The sequence below is a fragment of the Leuciscus leuciscus genome (assembly GCF_965113295.1).
Source record: "Leuciscus leuciscus genome assembly, chromosome: 7".
NCBI classification, from domain to species: Eukaryota; Metazoa; Chordata; class Actinopteri; order Cypriniformes; family Leuciscidae; genus Leuciscus; species Leuciscus leuciscus.
Genome location: NC_138731.1, coordinates 5,500,069 through 5,514,253, shown reverse-complemented (window position 1 = coordinate 5,514,253; position 14,185 = coordinate 5,500,069). Strand labels below are relative to the sequence as shown.

At 38.0% G+C, this 14,185-nt stretch overlaps 3 protein-coding genes across 4 annotated transcripts in view; all 3 read left to right on the top strand.

Moving 5' to 3' along the window:
• LOC309503314 (protein NLRC3-like) overlaps positions 1-14,185 on the top strand; it is a 186,173-nt gene that overhangs the window by 81,783 nt on the left and 90,205 nt on the right. The gene's annotated exons all lie outside the window — the stretch shown is intronic.
• Positions 415-2,522, top strand: LOC309503399 (uncharacterized protein; the record flags this gene model as incomplete). 2 transcript variants are annotated; one of them, XM_082176217.1, is made up of 2 exons in its annotated part: positions 415-1,499; positions 1,625-2,522. In XM_082176217.1, the coding sequence occupies 2 exons, from the start codon at positions 415-417 to the stop codon at positions 1,719-1,721; spliced, it is 1,182 nt and encodes a 393-aa protein (XP_082032343.1). In that variant the 3' UTR covers positions 1,722-2,522. The 2 variants fall into 2 exon arrangements, with proteins under 2 accessions (XP_082032343.1, XP_082032342.1); XM_082176216.1 differs by having other exon boundaries at positions 415-1,581; positions 1,636-2,522.
• Positions 4,764-13,909, top strand: cd58 (CD58 molecule). The gene is made up of 6 exons (XM_082176278.1): positions 4,764-5,054; positions 5,451-5,741; positions 12,637-12,876; positions 12,959-13,057; positions 13,223-13,354; positions 13,721-13,909. Exons 1-6 carry the CDS (start codon positions 4,994-4,996, stop codon positions 13,831-13,833), a joined length of 936 nt encoding a protein of 311 aa, XP_082032404.1. The 5' UTR covers positions 4,764-4,993; the 3' UTR covers positions 13,834-13,909.

The following is a 14,185-nucleotide window of genomic DNA, read 5'->3' as shown; positions in this document are numbered from 1 at the left end:
CAGCCTCTGTGTGTTTTTCCAGAGGGGAAAACTCTGCCAGAGTTTTGGCTCTGCCAGAGGAGAACTGGCCCCCGACAGAGCCTGGGTTCTCCCAAGGTTTTTTTTTTTTCTCCATTAGGTCACCTGATGGAGTTTTAGGACACCATTAGGTCACTTGATGGAGTTTTTCGGTTCCTTGCCACTGTTGCCTTTGGCTTGCTCAGTTGGGGATATTTTGGGGATATTTAATTTAATTTAAATTTATCAATCCATAAATTCCTCTTGAAACAAACTTTGTTGTATTATTTTAATTTAATACTGTGAAGCTGCTTTGATACAATCTGTATTGTGAAAAGCGCTATACAAATAAACTTGACTTGACTTGACTTTTTCGGCCAGGACTAAACAGCCAAACAAAGGCTTGCCTGCTCGTAGATGATCCTCGAGGGACATTTATTGAGTATGTGGACTGGGTCCGATGTGGATGTGGCCAATGTGGCCTCGGTCCTCACTCTCACCGGCTCTGTCTCAGTCCTCACTCCGCCTCAGTCCTCACTCCCACCGGCTCTGTGTCAGTCCTCACTCCGCCTCAGTCCTCACTCCCACCGGCTCCGCCTCGGTCCTCACTCTCACCGGCTCTGCCTCAGTCCTCACTTCCACCGGCTCTGCCTCAGTCCTCACTCCCACCGGCTCTGTCTCAGTCCTCACTCCGCCTCAGTCCTCACTCCCACCGGCTCTGCCTCGGTCCTCACTCCCACCGGCTCTGTCTCAGTCCTCATTCCGCCTCAGTCCTCACTCCCACCGGCTCTGTCTCAGTCCTCACTCCGCCTCAGTCCTCACTCCCACCGGCTCCGCCTCGGTCCTTACTCCCACCGGCTCTGCCTCGGTCCTCACTCCCACCGGCACTGCCTCAGTCCTCACTTCCACCGGCTCTGCCTCAGTCCTTACTTCCACCGGCTCTGTCTCAGTCCTCACTCCCACCGGCTCTGTCTCAGTCCTCACTCCCACCGGCTCTGTCTCAGTCCTCACTCCCACCGGCTCTGTCTCAGTCCTCACTCCCACCGGCTCTGTCTCAGTCCTCACTCCCACCGGCTCTGTCTCAGTCCTCACTCCCACCTGCTCTGTCTCAGTCCTCACTCCCATCGGCTCTGTCTCAGTCCTCACTCCCACCGGCTCTGTCTCAGTCCTCACTCCGCCTCAGTCCTTACTCCCACCAGCTCCATCTCAGTCCTCACTCCCACCAGCTCCGACTCAGTCATCACTCCTCACTCCCACCGGTTCCACCTCAGTCCTCACTCCCACCAGCTCCGCCTCAGTCCTCACTCCGCCTCAGTCCTCACTCCCACCAGCTCCGCCTCAGTCCTCACTCCCACCAGCTCCGCCTCAGTCCTCACTCCCACCAGCTCCGCCTCAGTCCTCACTCCCACCAGCTCCGCCTCAGTCCTCACTCTGCCTCAGTCCTCACTCCCACCAGCTCTGCCTCAGTCCTCACTCCACCTCAGTCCTCACTCCCACCAGCTGTGCCTCAGTCCTCACTCCGCCTCAGTCCTCACTCCCACCAGCTCCGCCTCAGTCCTCACTCCCACCAGCTCCGCCTCAGTCCTCACTCCCACCAGCTTCCGCTCAGTCATCACTCCCACCAGCTTCCGCTCAGTCATCACTCCTCACTCCCACTGGTTCCACCTCAGTCCTTTTGCACTCTGGCTCCACCTCGGCCTCGTTCCATACTCACTTTTAAATAACACATTTCAAATCAGCAATACAATTTTTTAATTACCTGTCCCATAAATGTTGTTTCTTATGTTCAAATAGTGTTAAAAACGCTTATATTTCAGGCTGGACAAGCCAATGTGCATGTGATGTCCTAATTACATATCTCAGGTGACTGACTGTTTCTATAGCATATAGATAAAAGGATAAAAACAAGGCGGTCAGAGAGAGACTTTCAGTCTTTACAATGGCATGCACTCTATGAATGTATCGAGCACATGTAATTTTCAAAACTCACAACTTTCAAAAAACATTTATAGGGTTTTTGTCAATTGAAAGTATTTTGTAAAGATGTTTTGTCAACAGTTGTTAAACATCCAACAGTCAAAAGTTAAATATGGTGCTTCCCTGACTAAGGTCTATAACAATAGGCTATGACCTTGAAAGACTTTTGTCTAAATACATTAAAATGCACAAAATCAAGCCATACACACATTCGGCATGTATATGTGGATTACAATGAAATATTAGTTTTAGGTTTGTGAATTTTTTGTATATTTTTTTTACTCTGCTACAAAATGTACACAAATTTGTTTGTACATTGTTAACCGTTTGAGACTTTGGTTTAGAAATATAACTTGTGTGAATCTGCTACCACAAATGGATATCCTTTGTAATATCATAATTGCCTTTTCATAATTCAAGAAATTCTCCTTTAATGCAAATATATTTGAGACTATGACTGATTTAGGGCCTAGACCTTTATCAGTATCACTATGGAAACTTTCCTTTTTATTTGCATACCATGTAAATAAATTTGCAATCCACCTTTGGCTGTGTAATGTTCTTGCTGTTTTCCTGTTTATGAATGTTTGCTCATGTAATGTAACAAAAGAAGCAACAGATATTTTCTTCTATATTGTGATGCACATTTAAGTGAAGCGAATTATCAAAATGGAAATGAAATGTATGGTGTGGACTTGTTTCTCTCCATCAGCTGTTGATTGACAAGTTTGCATTTGATTGTAAGAAAAGAGGGTGGGTTTAAACAGACTAAATGTTTGGAAAAATCCGACATACATCACCAGGTTATCTGGTGTAAGTCTGTCATTTTTACTGGAAGATCCAGTTGTCCATTTATCTAAATGGTACAAGATTATCCTTCTCAAATCTATGTGATAAAAGAGTTAGGTCAAAAGTAATCAGAAAGTTGGCAGAATATGTTACCTAAAATATGTCATCTTTAGTTGACTGACTAGAATTTTCATGTAATGTGGAATCAGTAACCAGTTATAACTGGCAAGTAATCTGCCCAGTACATGGCACTGCATGTGTCTGTACTCAATAGCTGTTAATATTACTATGTCATAATGTTAAATATTATTAAAACATAAATTCATACACAGAAATATGTAATTGTATTTAGCTGTTTTATTCAAATCATTTATGACTGATTTTTCCAAATCTTCTTAATGGTAGATAATTTTCCGGGTTTTGTTTTGGGAAGCATGTTTCGTGCCTTAGTTTGTGTACTAGAGTACTAGTTGTGTCCTACTTTGAGTATGAGGAGTGAGGACAGTGATGAATGTATACACACTCAGTGTATAGCTGAACACCACCTGTCTGTCATGAGGAAAGAGCAAACAAGACGGGGGGAAAGATCATTGTCAAGATTATCTTCAAGCTTTTGCTTTGAAGAACATAATGGATGAATAATACATTCGGTAACACTTTAGTTTAGGGTCCAATTCTCACTATTAACTGGTTGCTTATTAATATGCATATTAGGGTATTGGCTGTTTTTTAGTTCTTATAAAGCACATATTAATGTCTTATTCTGCATGACCGTATTCTACATCCCTTAATCCACCCAATAGCTAAACTTGACAACTACCTTACTAACTATTAATAAGCAGTAATTAGGAGTTTATTGAGACAAAATTGGTAGTTAATAGTGAGAATTGGACCCTATTCTAAAGTGTGACCATACATTCTAATAATATCTTCATTTAACTGAAAATAACCGGTGATTACAAATAAGGTAGGCATAACAGCATAATTTTCTGTAAAGTTGCCTAATTAATTGTTGTGTTGATAGTTACTAAAAGTTCAAGTTTCATGGAAACGTTGACAACAGAGCTTATGTGGTCGTGATCACTTTGTTTCAAGTGAAACAATTTCAATGTGCCTCCATAATTTACCGTAGACCATGTTGAATAAATATATCATTTATAAAATATAATTTAATGTGTCGATTGGGTGACTCGAGAAATACAATCATAATGGTCTTAAATTATCCTATATTAAGTGACACAAGGTATTCTTCCTGGTTCTGGAAGCACTGAAACTCAAGTTTGTATGTTCTTAAAGGGATAGTTCACCAAAAAATGAAAATTCTGTCATCATTTACTCACCCTCAAGTTGTTTCAAACCTGTAGGAATTTCTTTTTTCTGCTGAACACAAAAGAAGATATTTAGAAAAATGTCGGTAACCAAACAGTTGATGGACCCCATTGACTTCCATAGTAGAAAAAAAGAAAATGCTATGGAAGTCAATGGGGTCCATCAACTGTTTGGTTACAGACATTTTTCTAAATATCTTCTTTTGTGTTCAGCAGAAAAAAGAAATTCATACAGGTTTGAAACAACTTGAGGGTGAGTAAATGATGACGGAATTTTCATTTTTGGGTGAACTATCCCTTTAAATAATGTTGGTGTATGTAAATCTGTTTGTATGTTATATATATATATATATATATATATATATATATATATATATATATATATATATATATATATATATATATATATATATATATTCTGTTTCTTTTACTTTGTGATATGGACCTAAGGGTCTGAAATAAAGAATTAATTAATTAATCACTTCAATGCTGCAGATAAGATGCCTTTCAATGTCTCCCAGACCAGAACAATAAGAACAATATCTCATCATTATGAGCACATTTTGCTAAAACGCACACTGTTCACGGACATCTCTTGATGTCTATACACAGGAAGTGTTGTTTGTCTGAGTTCGCTGCTATAGGAGGTGGTGCTTATAGAGAGCCATGTAAAGGTGAGTGACATACCTTTATCTTTGAGGGTGTTCCGGTATGGCAGCTTGCAATACAGTAACCGGTTAAATTGCCACAATTATACATATACCTATACTCGTTCATATTTTAATTACAGCTTCAGTCTCGAACAACTGCACTAAAGCCACACACTGCGAGTATCGCGCTGGGTCCGCGAGCGCTCGATGGACCCGTTCACCTGAACAGCTGACCGAAAGTAGAACTTAACAATGAGACCGCTTTGGGGATTATCGAATCTTTTCATCTGTTTAATACTATCAAGATTATCCAGTAAGTGATGTTCTTTTACTTGTCATGTTTATTTGCTTCATATGCTGAACATATTTTTGAAAGTTGTTCATTATGAGTTGTTTTGTAAGCTGTTTTAGTCGTAATGGTTACATAAGTTCTTCTTCAAGCGAATCTGACATATCCGGGTAAAGCAAACAATGAAATACTGTATCCATAAAGAATAGAGTTTTTCTTTGTTGAGACAGAAGAAACCTAATGTTAAAGACAATGTTCAAGCAGCAGCCAAGAATTTATTTAGGATCTCTTGGCTAATTCACTACTGATTTTCATTATAAAACTCAACTTGATGTAGATGATTATATTTTAGACGTTTAAACTTGCACCATTATCTTTTCCTTTGCTGATTTATTAACCCCTTTTCTAAATATTAATCAGATGCTGTAACGTCTATCGTCTATGTCAAGAATGGTACGAGTCTGACTTTAAATCCAAATATTCAAGGAGAGCCTGAAGACATTTTGTGGACACACAATGGAAACAAGGTGGCTGAACATGATACGACTGAATTTCAAGATTACGGTCAGTTCAGGGAAAGATCAGAGATTGAAGTCTCTACTGGACAGCTCACGGTTCATAACATGACCAGCCGTGACAGTGGCAATTATAGGTCTGTAATACAGATCAATGGAAAGCTGCAAAGTTCTGAAAAAGAAGTTCAAGTTATCGGTAAGTGAGAATGAAATAAGACGGCAGTATTGCTGGTTACACTGATTTAATGTTTGCTTGGCTGGAGTATCATCATACCTGTGCTGGTGAAGCTGGATGACCGAGAAAATCTTGTTTGTCTAGCTAAGACATCTGACGACACCAGCACACGAAACACAACATACTGTAGGCTACATAGTGGTTTTTCAAGACAGACGCTCACATATTCTGTTGATGAATGAAATGGATGAGTCACGATGTATAAACAAAGTATTTATGGACTTTTCAGGAAGTAATTGTTTCATGTCATTTATTTTTATTTTATAGAAAAAGTCCTGGAAACTGTTAATGGATGTGACACAGATGGAAAATCACTGTAATTTAGGTTAAATTAAGCTACAAAATAATGATGCATTTTAAATTTTAATAATCTTTATATCACACAATTCTGACTTTATCACACAATTCTGACTTTATATCACGCAATTCTGACTTTATATCTCACAATTCTGACTTTATATCAGGGGGTTATTGTACATAAAACAGATGTACAATAACATTACGATGTCCAGCAATCGATTGAATTAGTACATTGATTGGGTTTAAGTGGTCATTCAATGAGGCCTTTTATATGTTGATCCGACTTTTTTAAGTGTGTATTTAAGTGGTCCAGGGGTAGAACTTTTGCCAAGCGTGTCAGAGGTTCTGGGTTCTAATCCGCACTCATATAGTTGTTTTTTTTCTCATCAAAACCGATTATGTTTATCAGTGGTTGTATATCAGGCAGGGACACTTTGTGTGCATTTTGTTTTCTAATTTCACCGGAACGAATAGAGAGTCTCTCCACAACGGATTGAAGCGCGCGTCAGAGTGAAGACTGCGCGAGCCAAAAACAAACACAGTATCCGCGCCACTGATCGCAGCGGCAACGAGCACTTTGATCAGTTGATTTAAAAAAAAACCCACATTTCAGCGCTAGATCGTCTCTTATTTAAAAAACGAACGAAATGAATGCTCTGCTAGTTAACTGGAGATGTTTTCAGGGCTCTCAAGTTTTACCAAAAGCTCGGAGTGAGATCACATGCGGTTAGGGGAGGAGCCCTAATGGAGCCCCGCCCCCATATGTCCCCGCCCCCCAATTTTACCCATTGTTCATAATTAACCAGCCCAAATTGAAATTATAACAATTGGTAAATCTGATAAATGACAGAGCAATTCATCACATCAAATATACTCTTTAATGTTATATTTCAAAATTACAAATAAGTTATACAAAAATTACAAAAATATAACAAATTGCTCCAAACAGTTTTGAAAAACAAATCTTTTTGCATTTTGAATGTGTCTAGTCAAAATGGTATAATTATTTATTGTGTAGTGCATGGGGCATTGTGAACAAATGACATTTTAGAGTATTATTAAGGTGTGTGTGTGTGTGTGTGTGTGTGTACACACTCCAGCTTATGAAATGTGTTTTGTGTTTGAAAAATACAAATGCAATGGCAATGATTAATGTATGTTTTGACAGGATATAAAATATTACCCAGAGCACTCTGCTTTAATACATGTAGCCTTAATGTAACTAGAAAGACTATTAATACAGTATAATATATAATTTAAAATAAAATAAAATAAAATAAACAAATTTAAATGTATTTAAAATAAAATGAAGAAATACATCTTCATTCCTTCCCATACCCACTAACATTCCCTTAGTTTAAGAAAACGTAAGCTAGCCAAACTGAGCCAAAGCTTCTGGCCTGGTTGCAGAGTAGTTGTAGAGTTTTTGACTGCATCAATAATAATGTAAACGATGGGCTATATATTAAATGTTCTAGCCTAAAAATTTTAGACGAGCTTTCTTCCAACTTACCTTCTCCATCACGACGTGTGTTCGCGCGATGTTGTTGGTTACCTAGTAATGAACGTACGGTGGCCGAGAATGTTCCGTCAACTTCCGTGTGTTCGCGCATCTGTGTTGCCTTGTAATGAACGCAATCTGGCCGAGATACGTGCTGGCGGCAGGAAACTTCACTTTGTGTGCCTGCGCCTCGTATACAACGTTATATATAAAGCTTGCAGGACAACTTGGTTGGCATTGCCTTTTCAGCGTGAGAAATACACGGTGTGGCGTGTGAGCGTGTGAACTGGTTGAATTGCGTGTGTCTCACGCCCAATGCGTGAGACTTGAGAGCCCTGTGTTTTGTTTATTTGTATTGGTACATTCGTGCCGCGAGATGTTTCAAAAGTGGTGGGGACAATATCAACCTTAGAAAATAGTGGTGGGGACATGTCCCACTCGTCCCACCCGCAAATTACGCCTATGCGTGTATCTAATTTTCCCACCTCATGATTTTCCTTTTATGTGGTTTGGCTTTTGTATTCTTGTAAACTCTATTGGGTTAATGTTTCAGACTTTGCATACTATGGTCAACTAAAATCATATGTGTGGTGTTGGGTAGACTAGTGTGGTGCTGGTGGATAATGAGCAGACATAAGTACACTTTAATGGATTGAGGCTTGTAGAGACATTTACAGTCGTAGAATTGAGTTGAGTGAACAATTGCAGTACTAGTAGAGAGTAAGTGTAACGTAGTATGAGTGGTTCTAAACAAACAGAAAATAATTATACTAAATTAGTAATGAACAGCAATAACAAGAATGAACTCAATCTGTCAATTATACGTACATCATGTACATAATTATACACATAGCAATCGATTCAGACATGTAGAGACTATATTAGCACTTAAGAAAAATGGCATCACGTTCTCTGACACGTGAGCTGACTGGAATCGAGACATATGGTTTCATTAATGTGAACAATCTCCCTTCACCGTAAATAAGAACATATTGAACTCAAAATCCCAAAATGACTCAAAGGGACTCATAATTACAATATTATACGTAAATATCAATATATAGCTGTCTATGTATGCTTTCACTAGCGCCGTATATGGATGATGCAATCGACAATGCGTGTTGCGTACATACGCGATTATAACTAACTAACGCAGATACAATCAATCTCACATTCAAATCACAGCTCTTTAAAGATAATGAATAACATAAACACAATCACTCACTTGTATATGAACGCACTCTGCAACAAAAACAATAACAGCGGGACACTAGCAAAGTCTCTATACGAGCTCTCCGAACTGCTTCCGGTCAATATTGACCCGTTAAAAGGAAAATTACTGAGTCATCTGAGTAATGTGTCTTATAGTCACAAGGGGGCGCTAATGTCTCAATATATGCATAGCTGGCCTTTTCAACATGTGGCATGTTTGGTCTCTATAAACTCCAATCTTCATCCCCGATTTGTTCATTTACATTACATTTTGCTAACTTTGTGACGCATTGGTATTGTGGGCATCTTAAAGATTCTTGTGTTAAACATCCAATCAAATTACATGTTCAAAGGCCTGCTTGAACAATGGGTCGTAAAAGGAATTTCCCTCCAAAGGAAAACACGTCTTATTGGTTCACGCACCTCCAGAGAGTGTGACATCTTCACACTTTAAAAGTCACTGATCACAAGATCAGCTCCTCTTACTCTTTTCTGGAATCCTGATGTGAAGATGATGCTGAACTAGAAGCCTCTAAGGACCCCCAAGCTTGTGCCAGGCTGCGGCCTAGTCTTTCCATTCACCAAAGATACTCTGACTACCACTGGTTCTCTCTCATCAAGACCACATCAGCAAAGGTCAACTGGAGCCTCAACAGATTGCATCATAGTTTAATTCAAAAGGGGCGAGACATGCAAGTATCAAACTTAGTCTCATTATTTGATACATTAAGTATCCTTACCCCTTAAAAGAAGGGCGTGTTAGAACTAAACTGATGGTTTGCTCAAGGCTGTTGATCTGCTGAATTTCAAACAATGCTATAACTTCTTGCTTTCCTGTATTCTGCTTCAGCTCTCTGTCCTCTTTCCCTTGGTAAACTGTATGCATGTATGTGTGTGTATTTTAGAGTAGTTTAAGTGTTTAGACTAGTTAATAAAATCTTGTGCATGTCACACGTAAAGTTGTCCGTGTCTCAAGCTCATAACTGGAGTCACTAATCATATAGATCTTGACTACTTGTACTTGCTCTTAGTAGTACTGTAAAGTAAGAAAGACATTTCCCATGCCTCGGAAATGTACATTTCTTAGAATTAATAAACAATTAACCCTGAGTGTTCACGGGACAAACAGGTTAATTGATTGTAATATTCATTTACGACATTAAGTTGATTAAACTGATCCAAATATTCATAATCAATTATAACAAGTTATTATTGATTATTAATATTTCATAGAGCTAATAGAGTCAGAATAGTGTGATATAAAGTCAGAATTGTGTGATATAGGGCTGAACGATTTTGGAAAATGATCTAATTGCGATTTCGTATTTTACCAATATTGCGATTGCGATTTAATATGCGATTATTTTTTAAGCTCTTTGTCTTTTCTATTATTCAACAAAAACAAGCAATAAATCATTGTAAAATAGGGAAGGGAATCTTTAGGCGCCTCATGAGCCCATCACATTTTTTTTCTTTAATTGATCTTATTAATAAAACTTAAAATATTTAATTACATAAGTAGGCCTAGGCCTACTTATAATAATTACACATTAAAAAACTAAATTAATACAATTTTTTATAATTTTAACAAAAATAGCCTCAAAACAAATAACAAAGAGGGGAAAAAATATTACAAGCAATAAACAAAGAGTGCTTTCAGTAGCCTATTTAAGAGTAGGCTGTCGGAACGTTTTCATCTCTTTTGAAATTATAAGATGTGGTTTGTCCTGTCTGTTTAATAACTTAAGATATAACTGACTGTGTCACATTAATTTCGCATCATAAAAGCATTTTGAGATTCAAGTACATTTAACCACGTAGACGGAGTCGCTCACAGCCGCATGATCTAACGCTCTTCGTAAAGCGCGGCAGCGCGCGTGAGTATTGAAAGCAGCTTCTGTCGGTGATTTTCATATTTTTCATATATAAGCCAACTGCATTCCAAGATATATGATGCCTTCGTAGAACACAAGTAAAATACCGGGCGGGCGAGACTGCGCACTACAAAAGTAACATCACGCAGACCGCGCATCTCTCATATCTTGTGCAATGAAGCCCGCGAATGTCCTTGAAATTCGCTTCAACTTTTCCGAACTTTATTAAAGATTATTTCTCGCAAGGTTCGAGTGGTGTCGTGTGTGTGTGAGAGAGAGAGAGAGACAGAGGAATTAGAAGCAAACAGAATACGGTTGTTTATAAAGCACACGCGTCATCACGTATCTGTGTTTAAAACTATTAAGCTCAGACATAAATCTGAAATTATCTTAATCGATACAGAATCGTTGGAGAGAATCTATAACACAATATCACATAAATTAAACAAACTGTTATTTCCTGTAGCCAGGCCTATATGCGTAGCGTGCCAAGTTGATGCTTCATCTGCAATACAGATGCGTGTCACGTGACCAGACTGTAATCGCAGCTTTGCGATTAAAAAAATCGCATTTCATCATATCGCGATATTATCGCAAATGAATCGTTCAGCCCTAATATACAGTCAGAATTGCGTGATATAAAGTCAGAATTGTGTGATATAAAGTCAGAATTGCGTGATATAGAGTCAGAATTGTGTGATATAAAGTCAGAATTGCGTGATATAAAGTCAGAATTGCGTGATATAAAGTCAGAATTGTGTGATATAAAGTCAGAATTGTGTGATATAGAGTCAGAATTGCGTGATATAGAGTCAGAATTGCGTGATATAGAGTCAGAATTGCGTGATATAAAGTCAGAATTGTGTGATATAAAGTCAGAATTGCGTGATATAGAGTCAGAATTGTGTGATATAGAGTCAGAATTGTGTGATATAAAGTCAGAATTGCGTGATATAAAGTCAGAATTGCGTGATATAAAGTCAGAATTGTGTGATATAAAGTCAGAATTGTGTGATATAGAGTCAGAATTGCGTGATATAGAGTCAGAATTGCGTGATATAGAGTCAGAATTGCGTGATATAAAGTCAGAATTGCGAGATATAAAGTCAGAATTGTGTGATATAAAGTCAGAATTGCGTGATATAAAGTCAGAATTGCGTGATATAAAGTCAGAATTGCGTGATATAAAGTCAGAATTGTGTGATATAAAGTCAGAATTGCGTGATATAGAGTCAGAATTGTGTGATATAAAGTCAGAATTGTGTGATATAAAGTCAGAATTGCATGATATAAAGTCAGAATTGCGTGATATAAAGTCAGAATTGTGTGATATAAAGTCAGAATTGTGTGATATAAAGTCAGAATTGTGTGATATAAAGTCAGAATTGCGAGATATAAATTCAGAATTGTGTGATATAAAGTCAGAATTGTGAGATATAAATTCAGAATTGCGTGATATAGAGTCAGAATTGAGTGATATAAAGTCAGAATTGAGTGATATAAAGTCAGAATTGAGTGATATAAAGTCAGAATTGAGTGATATAAAGTCAGAATTGTGAGATATAAAGTCAGAATTGAGTGATATAAAGTCAGAATTGTGAGATATAAAGTCAGAATTGCGAGATATAAAGTCAGAATTGCGAGATATAAAGTCAGAATTGAGTGATATAAAGTCAGAATTGTGAGATATAAAGTCAGAATTGTGAGATATAAAGTCAGAATTGAGTGATATAAAGTCAGAATTGAGTGATATAAAGTCAGAATTGTGAGATATAAAGTCAGAATTGTGAGATATAAAGTCAGAATTGTAAGATATAAAGTCAGAATTGTGAGATAAAAGTTGCACTTATCTTTTAAATGTCTTTATTCTGTGGCGGAAACAAGCTTCCATAGACATGAGATGAGTTTTGTTATAAAAGTATTTACGTTTATGTAGCATCTACAAATCCACCATTCACTGTTTCCTCAGATGCTGTACAGGAGCCGATCGTGACCTGCAATCTGAACAATATTTCACGAGCACTGTTCTGTTCAGTGTCATCTCAGTCTCATGTTTCTTATGAATGGACTGGATCAGGTTCAGCTCAACAGTTGGGGCAAGAGCTTCACATCAGCAGAGAGGAGGATCCTGACTCAGTCTATACGTGCACTGTGAAGAATGAAGTGAGCCAGAAGAGCAGCAGCTTCACTCTGAGACACTGCGACACAGGTTTACTTCAGGCTCATTACAGTAATGCTCAAGTACAGTTCATGATGAACATAATGAGTATTGTTCTGTTCTCCACAATCAGATCAGGATATCATTCTACCAGTTGCATTATCCATCATCGCTGCTGCTGTTGTGGTGATCATAGCTGTGGCTGTTTATTTCATTTGGAAAAAAGAGAGCGGTAAGATGCTCAAAACCATAAAGATATGAATGTGATGTGGTTTTCAGTTTCCCATTTACATACTAATCTAGTTATAATTATTATTGTATTTAGTTTAAAAGTTCAACATGCACTGATATATTTTAAGTTCATAAACATAATTGAGTCATTATTACTTTTTTCCAGCAAAGGACTCTAAGCAGAGTGGAAAAGGCCGTGGGGATGGACCGGGAAATGAGCAAGAAATGACTGATAAGAATAAAGGTGAAACGGCTCACTCAGCACTTCCGGATGAGCAGAATAAGAGCAGTGAACCAGGTGAGCATGTTTAGAGAGTTTGACTGTGACTGTATTCCTTTAAAGACGACTTGCTCTGTTTAGATAAACACATGATCACAACAGCACATCTTCCTGTTTCTACAATATATAGCACTTTTAAAAAAATTGGGGGAAAAAACAATTTAAATATGAAGTCTTCACTGCACTTGAATAGGTGTTTTTTCATAAGTTATAAGATTAGTTTTGTTTTATAGAAATTAAAACCCAAATGATTATAGCTTTGTAATTTTTTAGCAAATTTAGAACAGATTTAAATTGTACCTGTTTCTGGCTTGTCAAATTGTCATTCAATTGCTTTATCATTTTATTGGTCAGGGAATAATTTCTGGAAACATTGTATTTTAGAAAAAGATGGTGACAGTGAAGAGGAGGATGAACCTGGTGAAGAGCAAAACCTCACTGGACCAGAACAAGATAAACATGAAGAGTCGGACCAAACATCAGAGACACATAAATAACTTAAACAGGATCCAAATATCTTTTACATGGTGCTTCATATGTAATTAAGAAATAAAACACTTTTTTCAGCTTTAAGAGGCCGGTGTCTTCATTTTAAAAAACTAAAAAACACACCCTCTAACGGGGCCGTTTACATGACACCATTTTCTACCAAAACCTGACCAATAATGTGCTTTGGTCTCTTATTCACACAACGACAGCATCTGGGGGCTTGAAAACCCAAACTTTTGAAACCGGGCCTGTTCTTCATACGTGGATTTCTCCATTATCAGGATATCACTGCTGATGATTTGACATGATCCAGGCGCCTGTACCATGATGGTAGAACAAACTCAGGGTTACAGGATTAGC

Excerpts from the sequence above, each read along its gene's own strand:
- cd58 (XM_082176278.1), top strand. The coding sequence starts at position 4,994 with ATGAGACCGCTTTGGGGATTATCGAATCTTTTCATCTGTTTAATACTA. Across the intron at positions 5,055-5,450 it reads AATACTATCAAGATTATCCA|ATGCTGTAACGTCTATCGTC; the intron begins GTAAGTGATGTT and ends AATATTAATCAG. Across the intron at positions 12,877-12,958 it reads TCTGAGACACTGCGACACAG|ATCAGGATATCATTCTACCA; the intron begins GTTTACTTCAGG and ends CTCCACAATCAG.